The following is a 17,164-nucleotide window of genomic DNA, read 5'->3' on the forward strand; positions in this document are numbered from 1 at the left end:
CAAACCACATTATTTCTCTCACAAGCCACGATGGAAACGGGCCACGCTCCCATTCCTCGACTCACGAGCTCCGGCAATGACGGGATCATGCTGACCCTCAGCCGTTGCGGGCATCAGTTCTTCCAACCACCCGCTGCAGGGTCAGTGACAGGAATCTGGGAGCAGGAAGGGGATTGTACCACCCAGGCTCCCCAAAATCCCCCGCAGTTACGAGGAATGCAAATCTTAGGCTCCCCTAAGCCACCAGATTTCACATCGTGACCGCCACAGTAACACCAGAGCAGTTTTTAAGCAGCACCGACAGGGTTTAACCTCTGCACTTGAGAAAGTCCCTGTCCTGAGGGCTGCCGGTCCCCTCGGCCCAACACAGGAGGCAGCAGCAAACCCCTGTGGAGAGCGCAAGAGGCGCTTGGAAGAGTGACATCCAGCTAATAACCAAAAAGCACTTAAACCAACCCCAAACTTTGGAGATATTTAGGCCCCGAGCCAGCCGCAGCATGTTGCTCAGTAAGGCACACTTCCACAACTACCCTTAATTATCTGTGACCTCCAGAGCCTCATCTCTGAAGGCGAGAAAGTCATTTGGTTGACTCTTGATGTCCCTTTCTGTCCCACAGGCAACGAGACACCAAGCATTTCCACTTGAGAGCGCAGTTCCCCTTCCACGGGCACCGAGCTCACTCTGCAGCTCTGGATTACCACCGACCTTCAATGTAACAAATTCTACCATTCTTCCACCCCTCTTTCTTGGGAAAAGACAGAGGGAACGAGACAACTCCAAACCGCTCTCTTTTATTTGATTTGCAGTGATCTGACAACCCCAGCCCTTCCCGCTGACTTAGGCTTTGGGAAACAATTCAAGGTTCCTCAGCCACCAGTAAGGAACGAGCTGTTATTCACGGGCGAATCAGTAGACACACCAGCCCTGATCATTAGGAGAAAGTCTCATTTTTCAGTCATGGATTTTCACGGGTTTTGTTTTCAGGCCACCCAAACAGGGCGCGCTTTTATAGCCATCAGCAATTAAATTCTCTGTCCCCTCCAGAAAAGCCTTTTCCTAAAGGCGCTCTCCTTCCAAGGGCAGACCCACAAAAAGAAGCCCACACTGCTTAATCCATTTCACAGAGAATTTCAAATGCAAACAACAATTAAACAGGATGTATTTTCCCCGCTGCAGGGAAAGCCAGTAATACAGACCTTTGCAACATATTTAGCAAATCTATCATTTTAATGCCTTTGCATTTCCCACTTCCAGCTGGAGAGCAGGTTGCAAGGACTTATAACAAAAACCAAACCAACAGAACACATTCCTGTCTAGGGTGTAATTTTATGATAGTGAAGTTCCTGCAAAACAGAGGTGTTATGATTCTTACCGTCTTCTTCAGCCTTATCGATTTGAACATCTTTTTACAGGTACAAAGAAACAAGAAACATTTTTGAGGTACAAAATAAACCCACTTATTCACCTCTGTACCCCAGAGATATTTTCATGACACGGATTCTGCCAACAATACACAGCTGCTAAATATCCCCGGCTGCTGCCAATCTGTAAAAAAACCTCCAAAATACAAGAGAACGCTGAGCCCGGCATGCTGATGGTGCTGCCAGGGCTGTGAGTTGGAGCTGGAAGGAGTCGCAGCCCCTGAGGTTGAAATCAGCCCCACGTTTAGGCACAACCCGGGGTTTTAAGCCTCACTACAAACCAGACCCCCGCTTTTGAAAAAAACAGGGAGATTCACCTCGAAATGAACCACGTTCTCGACGCCGAAGGGGCGCTGGTCCATGGCTGCCGCCGCCCTTAGGGCCAGTTCCATGGGGCTTTGCTTGACCTGGAGCAGAACTCGCGGGCGTGAGGACAATGACTTCCCTAAACAAAACCTAAAAAAAGGAAAAGTTAAATAAGATTTACTTAAATAAATAAAATATAAATAAATAAATAAATAAATAAATAAGTGACTGTCTGCAAAGCCCGTGCGAATACTACAGACGTCAGTAATGCAGCTCGGTTACAAATGCGCTAAGCTATAAAACCACTCTGTGGAGATCTCTAAGTGTCCCGGGGAAGTGTTCGAATCTTACCCAGGAGCGCCCTTCTGGGGGGAAGAGAGGCTCAGGCCGCCGACGGGTACCTGAGGCCCGGGCAGGCTGTGAGGGAGCCCTCCTCCACTGGTTCACCACGGGGTCTTCCCTCGCCGTGCCATTGGCCAGGGCTGAGCCAATCAGCGGAGCCGGTGTTGGGCTGTCAGTCACAGCCATCCGGGGGCGGGGCCGAGGGGCCTGAGGAGGGGAGGGCCTGAGGGGAGGGAGGGGTGTGTGGGATATGTGGCTGTGAGTGCTGCTGGACTTTGAGCTGGAATTGCTTGCTGCGTAGGCGAATGGTGCCTTAATGTAATTTTGTGCATATAGGCAGGACCATGAGAGTGCTACTGTGCAGTCCCCAAGTTGGTGGGTGTCTGCTTTTCTGTGTGTTTGTGACTGACCTTTCTTGTTTCTTTGAGTCAGGAAAATCTTGAGATGTACTCCGGAGGGAAGAAAGAAATACAAAGAACTGAGAAAGACAGTTCTGACAGTCAAAGGGGGAGTGCAGGTTAGTTCTGGTTTTAAATTGTCTCAACTGTCTTGTAGCTACAAGCCTTGTCTTAAACGAGTGAAACAAGTTGAATCACGGGGTATTTTTCATGCCTGCGCAATTCTGTATTGGAATCACAGAGTTTTCAGAGTTGGAAGGGACCTCTAGAGATCATCTAGTCCAACTCCCCTGCTAAAGCAGGATTGCCCAGAGCACATGACTCAGGACTGCATCCAGGCGGGTCTTGAAAAGCTCCAGAGAAGGGGTCTCCACAACCTCCCTGGGCAGCCTGTGCCAGTGCTCTGACACCCTCACCGTAAAGAACTGTTTCCCTGTATTTGAACGGAACTTCCTGTGTTCTAAATTGTGCCCATTACCCCTCGTCCTGTCACTGTGAACCATTGAAAAGAGCCTGGCTCCATCCTCCTTCAACCCACCCTTTAGATACTTGTACGCCATAATAAGGTCTCCCCTCAGCCTTCTCTTCTCCAGGCTAAAGAGTCCCAGCTCTCTCAGCCTTTCCTCATAAGGGAGATGCTCCAAGCCCTTAATCATCTTAGTTGCCCTTCGCTGGACTCGCTCCAGCAGTTCCCTGTCCCTCTTGAACTGGGGAGCCCAAAACTGGACACAGTATTCCAGTTGTGGCCTCACCAGTGCAGAGTAGAGGGGGAGAATGACCTCCTTTGACCTACTGGCCACACTCTTCCCTATGCAGCCCAGGATTCCATTGGCCTTTTTGGCAACAAGGGCACATTGCTGGGTCATGGATAATTTACTGTCTACCAGGACCCCCAGATCCTTCTCCTCAGAGCTACTTCCCCGCAGGTCCACCCCTAACCTATACTGGTGCTTTACATTCTTCCTCCCCAGGTGCAGGACCTTGTACTTGCTTTTGTTGAACCTCATTAGGTTCTTCTCTGCCCAGCTCTCCAGCCTGTCCATGTCACGCTGGATGGCAGCACGGCCCTCTGGGGTGTCAGCCACTCCACCCACTTTGGTATCATCAGCAAACTTGCTGAGGATACACTCTGTCCCCTCATCCAGGTCATTAATGAATATATTAAACAAAATTGGACCAAGTCTTGACCCCTGGGGGACACCACTGGTTACAGGCCTCCAACTAGACTCTGTGCCGCTGATCACAACCCTCTGAGTTCTGTCCCGCAGCCAACTCTCAATCCACCTCGCTGTCACCTCATCTAGCCCATACTTCCTCAGCTTCCTAATGAGGATGTTATGGGAGACAGTGTGAAAAGCCTTGCAAAAGTCAAGGTAGATGACATCTACGACTCTCCCCTCATCCAGCCAGCCAGTTATAACAACATAGAAAGCTATCAGATTGGTCAAGCATGATTTGCCCTTGGTAAATCCATGTTGACCACTTCCAATAACTTGCCGTTCCTCAACGTGTTTGGAGATGACATCCAGAATGAGTCGCTCCATTACTTTCCCAGGGACAGAGGTGAGACTAACTGGTCTGTAGTTCCCTGGGTCCTCCTTCTTGCCTTTTTTGAAGATCGGAGTGATGTCAGCCTTCCTCCAGTCCTCAGGCACCTCTCCTGTTCTCCATGACCTTTCAAAGACGATGGAGAGTGGTCTAGCAATAACATCTGCCAGCTCTCTCAGCACTCGCGGGTGCATCTCGTCAGGGCCCATGCACTTATGAATGTCCAGCTTGGCCAAGTGGTCTCTGACCCAGTCCTCCTCAACAGAGGGAAAATCTTCCTCTCTCCAGACCTTCCCCTTTGCCTTCAGAGTATGGGATTCGTGAGGGACAGCTTTAGCAGTGAAGACCGAAGAAAAGGCGGCATTCAGGAACTCTGCCTTCTCTGTGTCTTCCACCACTAGGGCACCTGTCTCATTCGCCAGTGGGCCTACATTTTCCCTAGTCTTCCTTCTTCTATTGATATACTGAAAGAATCTCTTCTTATTGTCTTTAACTGCAGTGGCCAAGCTGAGTTCTGAAGTTCACTTGTGCTGTTGTCTGAAGTTTACGTGTGCTGTTTTCTTCTCCTGGCAACGCCAGCAGCAGAGCGGTCGGAGGAGAAGGGTGAGTGCCAGGCTGGTGGTGCGGAGGGGCGTGTGAGTGTGATGTGCACGGTGGCCCCGGAGGGCACTGAGAAGGGTCAGTTGGTCCGGCTGTGCGGGAGGATGCTCTGCCCGCGGCGACCACCCGAGCAAGCGCGGCCTTGGGGAAGCGTCTGGTTGAGTGTTGGTGTGCTGGAGAAGAGCTGGGCAGGTGTCCCAAAGGGCAGCGTTTGGTGGGACCCCCTTCAGCCCAAAGCTTTGTGGGACCTTTTTGAAGCCACCCTGGTGAGGCCTCTGCTCCTTCCACCCAAGTACGTTTCACACCATGGAGTGGTCATTTCTGACTGCATCCTCAGCAGGACCTGGGGCCGGTGGCAGTAGCTTCAACTGTGGAGCTGTAGAGACCTGGCAAGGATGGAGGAGAAGGAATGAGGCTCCTGGTGAAGGGAGGGAAATGAGGAGGTGCGGTGTCCACGCTGGCCTTGAGGACTGGCTGGGCAGGAGAGGACATGTTGGTGTAGGAGCCATGGAGCAGCCCGTGGCCAGAAGCAGAGGGTGGACACGGGGAGCGTGGGCTCAATGTGAGAGGGAGCACAACCTCGGCGCAGCGGGTTTAACTAGAGGGCTGGGAGCGAGAGCGGCGTACAGCATGGGCAGGGGAGCTGGGTGTGCTCCTATTCCACATGGGAAATGGTGGTTTGCAGGTAGCATCTGGTTGCACTTGCTGGAACGCAGAGCAGGAGAGAGTTGTGTCTACTGCCAGGGGAAGTTTCTGATGGATTTGAGACATGGAAGAGTTGACGAGGCTTTGGGTTGGGTTGACTTGGGTTGGAGTGCTGGCACGCACACCTTGCTGCTTTCTCCCCTGTCCCCAGCCCAGGTCTTGGGGGAACATCTTCCTCAGCCTTGGCTTTCTCTTCTCTTGGACCTGGAAAAGTTAAACGGTGATGGAAATCAGAGCCAAACCAGACATGGTGCTCGGTTCTCGCCAATCCCCTACTTTCTGCGCAGGGGACTGATGGTGGTCACAGCACGGTTTCAGCTTTGCGGGGTTTTGGCTGCTCTGAAAGGCCGTTGGGGCCGGTTTTCCCCTACAAAGGCAGGACATAGGCAGAAAGATGGCAGTGGGGAGGAACTGGGGGTACCTGGGTGCCCCCGTCCGCATCCCAGCCCCGTCGTGCTGAGTTGGGGCCGCAGCTCACCACAATGCACCCTCGGGTGCCCCCGTGTTCTGTGAGGGGGGGTTTCAGGGCCTGAAGGGTTGTCCCTGTGTCCCTGCCAGGATCACGGTGGTGGCACGCTGCTCTGCGTCGGGCTGGGGGTGGCTGGGAAAGGTCTGGCACGCTGTGGCCGTCACTGACCCTTGTTTTCTCTCCCACCATAGAGCTCCTGGGCGTACCTCTCGGGTCTGTACGGAGCCCCCCTGGCCGGCGCCTGCTCCAGGCTGAACAACCCCAACGCTCAGCCTGTCCTCCCAGCAGAGGGGCTCCAACCCTCTCAGCATCTCTGTGGCCTCCTCTGGCCCCGCTCCAGCAGGTCCATGTCTTTCCTATGTTGGGGGCTCCAGAGCTGGACGCAGTACTCCAGGTGGGGTCTCACCAGAACGCAGCAGAGGGGCAGAACCACATCCCTTGCCCTGCTGGCCCACTTCTTCTGATGCAGGCTGGGATATGGATGGCTTTCTGGGCTGCGATCATGTGTTGTCGGCTCATGTTGAGCTTCTCATCAATCAGCACCCCCAGGTCCTTCTCCTCAGGGCTGCGCTCCGTCCATTCTCCACCCAGCCTGGATTTGGGCTTGGATTGCCCCGACCCACGTGCAGGACCTTGCACTGGGCCTCATTGACCTTCATGAGGTTGGCATGTGCCCACCTCTCCAGCCTGTCATTAGTAGAAGGCCAGGCTTGCAGCACCCTGGTTATCAGCCCGGCTTGGGTGGGAGGGGATGCTCCTGCATGGGGGGGTTGCCCTGCGTTGGGGGGGTACATCCCACCGAGGGAAGGTCTTGCCGAAGTGGGGGCCACACTCATGCTCCCTCTCCCCCATCCCTCCCCAGATCGCCCCGCAAAAGGTCCCGAGGCCAGCGAGTGGATGGTCATCACGGGGCTGCCCGAGGCTCAGCTCAAGGTGCACTGGGTGGGGGGGACAGTAAGGGACAGGTCGAGGGCGTCCCTGTGGTCACCACTGTGCTGCCAGCCTGGCTTGGCCTCCCTCAGCGCAAGGGGAGCTCTTTGCTGGGTACAGTGGTTTTGATGCTGCTGGACGTGGGGACATCGTCCCCTTTGGGGATGGAGAGGCACAGCGGGCGCTGCCTGATGGTTTTCCTTCCTGTCCATCTGCTACCCAGGCCCAGGGGTGAATATTTGGGAAGCTGAAAGAGGAAAACTTCTTTAACCCAAAAGAAGTAGTGAAGCTTGAAGCCCACATCAAGGTGCCTTCCTTCGCTGCTGGCCGTGTGATAGGCAAAGGTGGCAAAATGGTAGGTGGTGGTGCCCCGGGGACGCAGAGTTGGGCATCACCCATCACCCCCGCCCACCCCAGGGGGACAAATCCCGGGTGCACAGTGGTTTCAGCGACGTCTTGACCCTCAGCCCCCATGTCCTGGTGGTGGTTCTCGTTGGTCCCAAGGAAGGGGGAGACACACAGGGTGCCTGGTGCCGTGGTGACACCGGCAGCAGAGGATTTTGGCTCTTCCACAACAGAAGCCTCCTGTGGTTCGCTCCAGGTGAACGAACTGCAAAACTTAACCAGCGCGGAAGTCCTTGTGCCACGAGACCAAACCCCGGACGAGAACGAGGAGGTCATCGTTAAAATCATTGGGCATTTCTTTGCCAGTCAGGTACGGTTTGGCCGTGGCTTTACCCGATCTTCCCCGGCCGCTTTCGTCCACTGAGGAAAGGCACAGGGTGGCTGAGCCCAGCACCACCCGAGTGTCCTGCCGCTCTTCTTTTGGGTGGTCCCTGTGCCCCCAAGAGGCACTGAAGGTGTTTCGGTAGCTCCCCCTGGCTGTGCGAGCGCTGAAATTGAAGATTGGCTCGATTGAGCTAAAAATGGGTGTTTTGGATGATGTGCAGAGCGGCACCCAGGGTGTGAATGGACTCCTCGGTGCTGGCAAAGCCACCTGCATCCCACCTGGGTGCATCTTCCATAACCTTGTCTCCTGTCCACTCAAGAGGGATGGCAGCCCCCCCAAAAAATTCAGGTGCTCCTCAGGAGCGATGGAGGAAGCACAAGTTAAAAAACAAAACAAAACAAAACAAAAAACCTTGAAATTAGTTACAGCTTGTCTGGAGTGAGAAGTTGGGAGCATTAAGATGCTCGGTGGCCGCTCGGGGGTGGGTGGTGGGGGGAGAAGCGGTGCCCTGACCCCCACCTCTTGCTTTTCCCCTCTCCTCCCCAGGACTGCACAGCGCAAGATGAGGGAATTGCTCCAGCAGGTGAAGCAGCAGGAGCAGAAACACGGTCCGGGAGCCCCGGCCTCGCAGCACAGCAAGGGAGGCTCCTGCCGTGCCGCCCAGCACCGTCCGATGAATGTAGCCCCACACACCCCCTCCCCCACCCCCAGCAGGTCAGGGGAGCAAACCAAAGACCCCCACACAGACCCCCCCACCCCCATTCCCCGTGGCACTGCGAGGATGCACAGCCGAGGGGGACGGGGAGGGCTCTCTCCATCCCACAGCCTCCCCCTTCCTCCTCCCTCGCCTCCCGACGCTATCCCTTTCGTTGGACTAACATAGGCAGAGAGAGAGAGAAAGAGAGGTTTTATTCTTTTCTTTTTTATTTTTATTTTTTATTTCCTAAAAGCCACCCATTTTTCATCCCAGGCATGGCCAGAGGAGCTCGCCCAGCGTTGAGGGGGGGAGTTTTCATCAGTTTGCAGAATTAACATAACGATAACGAAACTAATGGCGATTTTTAAGTTTTGTAAGGATTTTAAATTTTTATTTATTTATTTATTTCATTTCAGAGGGGGTAGGGGAGGGGTGTTTGGTTTTTAGCACAAGCCGGCTTTCCTAGAGGTTAAAGGAAAGGCCGTGCTTGGCTGTAAACGCTTTGCGGAAAGATCCCGGTTGCAAGGAGAGAAGGGGGGAAAGAGGGGCAGAGGGGGAAAAACAGATTTCCAAGCGGTTGTCAGCCCAGGGGTGGGGGAAAAAAAAATCCACTAGCAAAATTATTTTTTTTTTATTTCAAAAATAAAACACACACAACCCCCAACCCCAAATGACACACACACATCCACACACAAAAACTACCTCAGGTTTTCATACCTCAGCACATTGTGCTTGTGTTTCCCTTTTAGAGATTTTGTGTGCCTTGTAAAACTGATAGCTGGAGCATTATTTTTGTTTATTTTCTTAATAAAAAAAAAAATAAAGAGTTGGAAAACACGCTCTCTACTGAGTGCGAGGCGGGAGAAGGAAAGCAATCCCACGGGTGCCAGAGCTCTTTCATAGTCTCCTTCAGCTGGCTGAGAGCCAGGGGCCGTTCCTTCGGACAAAGCTTGAGAGATGTTTAAAAAGAGAAAAAGAAAAAAAAACAAAAACCAAAAGAATAAAAGGGGGGGAGAAAAAAAAAGAGGGGAAAGAAGAACAAAGAGAAAAAGAGATAAAAGGGGAGGAAGAAAAAAGGGGGAAAAAGAAAAAAAGGGAAAAGGAAAAAGGGGGGGGGGGAGAGAAACAAAAAGGAAAAGGAAACAAAACCCCCAAATATAAAAAAAGAAAGGTAGAAAGGAAAAAAAGAAACCAAACCAAGCAAGGCAAGTGGTGAAAGCCATCGGGCAAGAGGAGAGTCGAGAGCCAGGGGTGAGCTGGCGGTGCCAGCGCCGGCCCCGGGGGCTGTGACACCACACTGCAAAGTGTTCTGTGAAAAAACCAACCAAACCCACCCAACGACAACATCAAAACCCAAAGAGAAATCTCTCCAGCTCACAAGAGCCTGAGCTCGCTCTCCGTTGCTTTCTTTCCAGTGTCTCGGGGGGGTCACGGCCGCGCTGAGATTGGGGGTGGTGGTGGTGGGAGTTTGCCCCATGGCTGTGATGGGGGGAGAAGGGGTGGGTGGGGAGTGGGGGATGTGGTGTGGGGTTTTTTTGGGGGTGGTGGTGTTTTTTTTGCCAGGTGTTGCTTTACCCAGTGGCTCGGGGAGTGTGACGAAATAGGAAAAAGGGCTTCACTGAGAGGTTCAAATTAACAATTTCTTTGGACTTCGCTCACGGGTCCAATACATCACTATCGCAAGTTCTGTGTGTGCGATGGCGATTACACTATTGCAGTTTGAAAGAAATTAGCGGGATCCACTATTGCGAGCTACAAATGCCCCCGACAAGTACCAACACAAACCACAAGGGCGCTAGATATTAATGCCTTAGAAGAGTGCACCAGTCACAAACTCAATCGCATGCCCTATACCATACGGATGTTTCTTAGTCATTTACCCTCTCTCTCTCAGGTGAGGTCGCTCCATCCCTGGGAAGTTACCCTGTACAGCGTCCTGGATCAGGGGGGGACAGATCTCCTAGGGGCCAGCTGTATCCTTGGAGGATTCCCCATTTGTCTCCCCAGACCCGGCGGTTTATATTTCCTGACTCGGTGAGGGTGCAGGACCCTTATGGGGTCCTGGGGGGGACTCTTGCAGGCCAGAGGGTGTCTGGGGCAGCCCTTCAAGGATCTGGGGGTTGCCTCTGGGGAGGCTTTTGTGTCTGGAGAGGGCCGAGCTGGTTGCAAGAGGTGCTTCCTCCCTTTTTCCAGCCCACCCAGTTCCTCCGACACCACCACCCCCCCAGGTTGGTGGGTGCCAGCAGTGCCAGCCTGTCCCACTGGGTCGGGCACTGAGGGGGGCACAGCCCCAGCCGCGGGATGGGAGGATGAACCACAGCACCAGGGATAGAGACCAACATTTTATTTCTTTAACATTTCCCATGGGGGGGACCCCAGGGTTGCGCGGCTGCACCGCAGCTGGTGCCAGGAGGGACTCCAACGTCCCCCCCACGGCTCACCTGGCTCCGCTCGTGATGCTTTTGATGGGGCTCAGCGCGGTCTCTTCTGTGCTACGGACCAAGCGGCTCCAGGTAGGCGACTGCTGCACCGCACTGTGCCGCAGCGTGGGGTGGGGTGGGGGGCTGCGGCGCGGGGCTGGGAGCTGCTCCTGTCTCACCCAGCTCCTGGGGTCCTGCAGAGGGACTGGAAGAAGCCAAAGCAAGGGACGATGGACGCAAGAGCCCACCCAGAGGAGCAGAGTGGTGAGTGGCCTGGCACCGAGCACCATGCGAACAGCCGGAGCTGTGCCGGGGGCTGCCGGCTGCTCACTCCGTCCCCTCCCTCAGCAGCTTCTCGGCTAGCGGATGAAGGATGGGAGCTCAAGTCGATGCAGGAGAAGCAGTGTGGGGGAGACCCCCAGATCCTGCCCCAGACCCTCAGCCCGTGCCCTGCCTGCGCTGGGCAGCCCTCCCCGCCTGCTGAGGAGGGGGTGCTGCCCGCGGGCTCCGACGGAGGAGACGGGGTGCAGCGGGTCTCTTCTCTCTCCTCCTCTGCAGGGCAACCGAAGAGGCAGCGAGGAGGAAGCACCGGGCCCCACAGGACCCACTGGGCTCCCTGCCAACCATATACCATCTGAGTAGTGATGCCTCTCTCTACCCCCCCCCCCCCCCCCAAGCCCCCAGGTCCCCCTGCCCTCCTCTGCCGCCTATAGGTCCTATCAGTGGGGACAGCTCCTTCTGGTCCAGGCACCCCCTGGGCTCCCTGGCCCCCCGAGGGCCACCGCAAGAGCCCCTGCAGCCTGTGCTCGCTGGCCAACTGGGAGGACTGCAGCAGCCTGTTGAGGAGCAGCTCCTCTTCCCAGAGCTCCCTCTACCACTTCCTGGAGCCCTGGCCCAGTGCAGCAACAGAGCCAGTGGTGCTCACACACTCAGGACAACCCCGCTCTCCCATGGCTGCTGGTGGGGCAGTAGGGAAACTGGGGCTGGTCCTCGGCCAGGAGCCTCCACAGGAGCTGCCAGCAGGGACCAAGAAAGAGTGGGTTCCCCGGCAGGGGATGGACAGGGCACAGAGGCCCACGGACGAGCACCTGTCCCCCGGAAGGCCCCCAGCCATGGACATGGACAAGGTGGAGCGGGTGCGGGAGATCACGTATGCTTTCCAGGCCTTGAACGCAAAGACGGAGGAGTCCTGCAAGACCATCGGCAGGGAGTGTGGCCAGGCAGACCCAGGGCTGTGCAGGACAGGAAGGTGCCCGCGGCAGGGCTGCGCCCAGCTGTGGGGCTACCTGAAGGGCTGGTGGAGATGCCACTAGATGTGTCTGCTTCCGCCAGCCCTGCAAGTGGTGACAGCGCCAGGCCCAGAAGACCAACAGTGCCCCGAATACTGAGCAGCTGTGGCGTGTGGGGTCGGGAACCCCTCTGGGGTACCCCCTATGTGAAACATTAAAGATAAAATGTTTGTCTCTAGCCCTCGTGCAGTCCTCCCTCCTCCCATCCCACGGCTGCGGGTGCTCCCCCGAGGGAGCACGTGCAATCAGCAAGCACTGTGTGTTGAGCTCCCCTGCTCACAGCCATGCTCCGCCTGAAGGCGGCGAGGCAGGAGCAGTCCCCAGCCGACTTGGGCGCAAAAAGGTTCATCTGACTCAGCGGGTGAGGAAGGGCCCGTTTCAACTCCGTACCTTTGGCATTCTCAGGTCGGAGGATTTGATGGAGCCAACTGAGAGCGGCAGCATACGCTGCGGGGCTCTGAGCTGCTGCGTGGTGCCAGGTCTATCCAACGTCAGGCAGTACGTTCCCAGGAGATGTCACTGATAACAACTCTTCCGAGGAAGTGGGGCCGTTTCTGTAGTCGTAGCCTGCCTGGAGAAACAACCCACGGAGCTAACAGTCTGCTGAGCAGCAAGGGAGCAGAGTCGCTGACTCTCAACCAAGGATTGAAGTACAGCAACTCACTCTATTGCCTTCCCCCTTCGCCCACTGCCTCCCACAGTTTGGAAGAAAAGAACCAGGGAGCTCCAAGTGAGGGCACCCCTCCCCCACTCCCCCAAATCTGTCCAACATCCCCAAACCTCCCTCAAGACACGGGACTCCTCCCACACATCTCCACTCCCCACACCGCCAGCCCTCCCCCTCCCCCAACGCTCCAAAAAGCAACAGTCCTTAGGGCAGACTCCTTAAGCTGACTCCACAGCTACGGCTCCCCGTCGGCTCTGGGGGAGACAAGGGGGCCCCGGGGCTCTCCGTGGGCTTTAAGGGGGTCCCAGGGCTGCCCACGGGCTCCCAGCAATGCCCGTGCCCACCACCCACCCCCGCTTCAGGGGGCCCAGCGCTGACATCCCCCGACCCATCTCGGGGGTACCTGGGGGGGCTCGGCCGTGGGCTGGAGGCGGGCCAAGGGGGCACGGCCGGGCTGACCTGCCGGGGGGGTGCTGAGAGCGGAGCCCAGAGCGGAGCCAAGCGCCCGGCCAGGCCGGCCCCGGGCACCCTGCGCTGCGGCCGGGGCTGCCGCCACATGCGGGGAGCGAGCGGGGGGTGAAGGGGCGGCAGCGGGGGAGGGGGGGGGGGCCTGAATCGGCCCTGTTCCCCCCGGGGACCCCCCACTCGGCTCTGCCCCCCCCAAACAGGCCCAGACCGCCCCCCGCGCCCCCCAGCCCGGTCCCGGCACCCCACAAACCCCCCAAACTGGCCCCGGACACCTCCGCACCACCGCTCCTGCCGCCGCCGCCGCCGCCGCCGCCGCCGCCGCCGCCGCCGCCGCCGCCGCCGCCGCCGCCGCCGCCCGCCCGCGCCCGCTCCCGCTCCCGCCTTCCACGGCCCCGGTTCCCCCCTCTCCCCCGGTACCAACCGTCGCAGCTCCCGACCGCCGACGCATACCGGAAGTGGTCCCCTTCGTGTCCGCCCACTCGCGCATGTGCCGAGGCGAAAACCCGGGCCACGCCCCCCTGCGTCGCCGCGGCAAACGCGAGCGAGGGGGCGAGGCCGCGCCGAGGAGAACGAGCCCCACATCACAGCTTCTCTCCGCGTCGGGCAATGCGAAGCCGACACCATCCCTGCACTCCCCAAAATCAGCCGGGACCCCCCGAAACCATCCTAGCCCTCCCCAAAATGAACCGGACATCCGCCTGCAGAGTTCCGCCAGCCCCCCCGACGGACATTACCGGGATGGGGGGAAAGAAAACAACCAGAAAGGTACTGAAAAGAACGTGGAGACGGTGCTTAGAGATCCTTCTGAGAGGCAAAACCCGGCCTTTGTTCTCATTTTTGAACACGGGGTTTCACAGTGCTTCGCGGGCACTTCTTTCCCAGAGTTTTGCCCCAAACCCACGCTTCTAGCCCCGGTCCCCAAGCCCTCCCTCAGGGCCCACCACCTTTCCCCAGCCCAGCCTGTCCTTAAAGCTTTTCTTTCCACACACAGCCCTTTCCACTCACCTCCCTCCGGGGCCTCCTCTCTCACAGGCACCTCACAGCCCTGCAAACCTCCCTCTCACGAAAACCCATTCCCCCCTCACTCCCCCCTCACGCAACACCTATTCCCCTCACACACTCGCTCCCACCCCCCCCACCATCCTCTCTCCTCCCCTCCCCCTCCCCCCATCTTTCGCCCCCCCTTCCCCTCTCCTCCCATTCAAAATGGCCCTTCCCTCCCCCTCTCGCCTTTTCCTGCCTCAGCCCCCGCCCCCCGCTCAGGTGACACCGCACACGGCCGCCATGAGGCGCGGCGGGGAGGGCCGGGGCTGTGAGAGGCGATGGCGGTGAGGGAATTTTTTTTCCTCTTCTTTTCATCTCCTCAGGCTTCGGGCAGCCCCGCGTGGGCGGCTGGAGATCCCCCCCTCCCCTTCCAGGAGTGGCCCCGGCCCTGGGGCGGCCCCCGCCTCCCTCCTCCCCACAGGCTCTCCTCAGGGAGAGCCCCCAAATCTGTCCCCCGGGCGGCCCCACAGCCTCCTGTGTGTCCGGGAATGGGGTTTCCCTCAGGGAGAGCCCCCAAATCCATCTCTGTCATTGCCCTACAGCCTCCTGCATGGCTGGGAGCAGTGATTCCCTCAGGGATAGATCCCCCCTCATCCCCAAACCTATCCCCAGGGTGGTCCCACAGCCTTCTGCATGGCTGGGAGCAGTGTTTCCCTCAGGGAGAGCCCCCAAATCCATCCCCAGGGTGGTCCCACAGCCGCCTGTGTGGCCAGGAACGGCGTTTCCCCCATGGATGGAGCCCTCTCCTTCCCCCTACCCCACTCCTGGGCAGCCTTTTCCTCCCTCCCACCTTCTCCCCACAGCTCTTCCAGGGCTGGGAAAACACTCCTGCCCTTTCTCTTCCTGCGGGATTTGAGTAGAGCCCCCTGTCTTCCCAGCCCACACGTAGGGTCTGGGCAGCTCCACGCCTTGTGTTTGAAGCAGGAATTGGGATATTTCAGTTTTCTTCTGCCATCAGGCATGGTTGTGAAAGGGCCAGTTGTAGTGGTTAGGCTTTGGTGGGTGAGTAACAGCAAATCTTATTTAACTTTTCCTTTTTTTCAGATTTTGTGTAGGGGGCTCGTTGTCCTCACGCCCTTGAGTTCTGCTCCAGGTCAAGCGAAGCCCCATGGAACTGGCCCTAAGGGCGGCGGCGGCCATGGACCAGCGCCCCTTCAGCGTCGAGAACGTGGTTTATTTTGAGGTGAATCTCCCTGTTTTTCTTGAAAAGCGGGGGGCTGGTTTGTAGCGAGGCTTAAAACCCCGGGTTGTGCCTGAGTGTGGGGCTGATTTCAACCTCAGGGGCTGCGACTCCGTCCTCAGGGGCTCCGACTCACAGCCCTGGCAGCACCGTCAGCGCGCCGGGCTTGGCATTCTCTTGTATTTTGAAGGGTTTCTTACGGATCGGCAGCAGCCGGGGATATTTAGCAGCTGTGTATTGGTGGTGGAATCCGTGTGGTGAAAAGATCTTTGGGGTAAAGAGGTGAATAGGTGGTTTGTTTTTTTTTTCACCTCGAGAATGTTTCTTGTTGCCTTGTACCTGTAAAAAGATGTTCAAATCGTTAAGGTGTTCAAATCATTTCATAAAATTACCCCCTAGACAGGAATATGTTTTGTGGTTGGTTTGGGTTTTTTTATAAGAGTCCTTTCAGCCTGCTCTCCAGGTGGAAATGGGCAATGCAAAGGCATTACAATGATAGATTTGCTAAATATGTTGCCGAGGTCTATATTAGTGGCTTTTCCTGAAGCGGGGAAAAGACGTCCTGTTTAATTCTTGTTTGCATTTGAAATTCTCTGTGAAATGGATTAAGCAGAGAGGGCTTCTTTTTGTGGGTCTGCCCTTGGGAGGAGAGCGCCTTTAGGAAAAGGCTTTTCTGGAGGGGACAGAGAACTTAATTGCTGATGGCTCTAAAAGCGCGCCCTGTTTGGGTGCTTTGAATTTTCCAGTGTGGGAAAAGCCGCAGAAGTGTGTATTTCTGTCCAGCTGCAGAGAAATGGGTAATACTGAGCCCTACAATAGCTTGGTTGGTTTTTTTTCCCCTGTGTGATGACTGGTGTGGAGGGAGTTTGTACCAAAGAGTCAACTTCTGATTGTGGGCAGCCCCTGTTTTAGGAAGTGTTGCACAGATTGCTTATCGATGCAACTGCTGCCGCGACTCCCGCACTCCCTGCTGCTGTCAAGCTTTTATTACTTGTTCTGAAAAGCTCTCGAAATACGTGCTGAGCTGCGCGGCTCCCCCGAGCCAGGTGGCCATGGCCACTGCCTCCTCGGCTCCTGTTGGCCATGGCTGACTATTTTCAGCAGGATTCGAGTATGTCTGTGTGCTCCTCCTTCCCTTTTAGCCATCTGTTATTTGAGTTTGGGACTCGGAGGCCTTACTGTCTTCCTGCACTCTGTTTTTTATCACTGTTGACAGTTCTGGATTCACCAATAACAGTACTCAGCACTTACATCTGGAACGCCCTGAAAACAATGAACTCATTAATCCAGGGCCAAAGGTTTAGAAATAAATGGAACAAGGTCAAGCCTTGGGATCTTTAGTAACGTGATTCGGAGCCTCTCACCTGGCTTCTTGGTGGAGCTGGCACAGAGGTCGGTGATAATCCAAAACTGCAGAGCGAGCTGGGTGCCCGTGGAAGGGGAACTGCACTCTCAAGTGGAAATACTTGGTGTCTCGTTGCCTGTGGGAGGGAAAGGGACGTCAAGAGTCAACCTAAAGGAACTTCTCACCTTCAGAGGTCGCACTCTGGAGGTGACGGTTAATTGAGGGGAGTCGTGGAAGCGTGCCTTACTGAGCAACATGCTGCTGCCGGCCCGAGACTAAATGTCTCCAAAGTCTGGGGTTGGTTTAAGTGCTTTTTGGTTATTAGCTGGATGTCACTCTTAGAAGCACCTCTTGCCCTGTCTGGAGGGGTTTGCTGCTGCCTCCTGCATTGGGCCGAGGGGACCGGCAGCCCTCAGGGCAGGGTATTTCTCAAGTGCAGAGGTTAAACCCAGTGTGTGCTGCTTAAAAACTGCTCTGGGTGTTAGTGCGGCGGTCACGGTGAGAAATGTGTTGGCTTAGGGGAGCCTGAGATTTGCATTCCTCTTAAGTGCGGGGGATTTTGGGGAGCCTGGGTGGTACAATCCCCTTCCTGCTCCCAGATTCC

General features: G+C 56.3%; 1 protein-coding gene across 1 annotated transcript in view; it reads left to right on the forward strand.

Moving 5' to 3' along the window:
- Positions 1 to 5,246: 5,246 nt before the first annotated feature.
- LOC309685378 (electroneutral sodium bicarbonate exchanger 1-like) overlaps positions 5,247 to 17,164 on the forward strand; it is a gene marked incomplete at both ends in the record, with an annotated part of 42,679 nt that continues 30,761 nt past the window's right edge. The window contains one exon of the mRNA XM_082501150.1: positions 5,247 to 5,301. Within this exon, the coding sequence (XP_082357276.1) occupies positions 5,247 to 5,301 (55 nt within the window). The remainder of the gene's footprint in view (positions 5,302 to 17,164) is intronic.

The sequence above is a fragment of the Vanellus vanellus genome (genome assembly GCF_965231255.1).
Source record: "Vanellus vanellus genome assembly, contig: HAP1_SCAFFOLD_29, whole genome shotgun sequence".
Lineage (NCBI taxonomy): Eukaryota > Metazoa > Chordata > Aves > Charadriiformes > Charadriidae > Vanellus > Vanellus vanellus.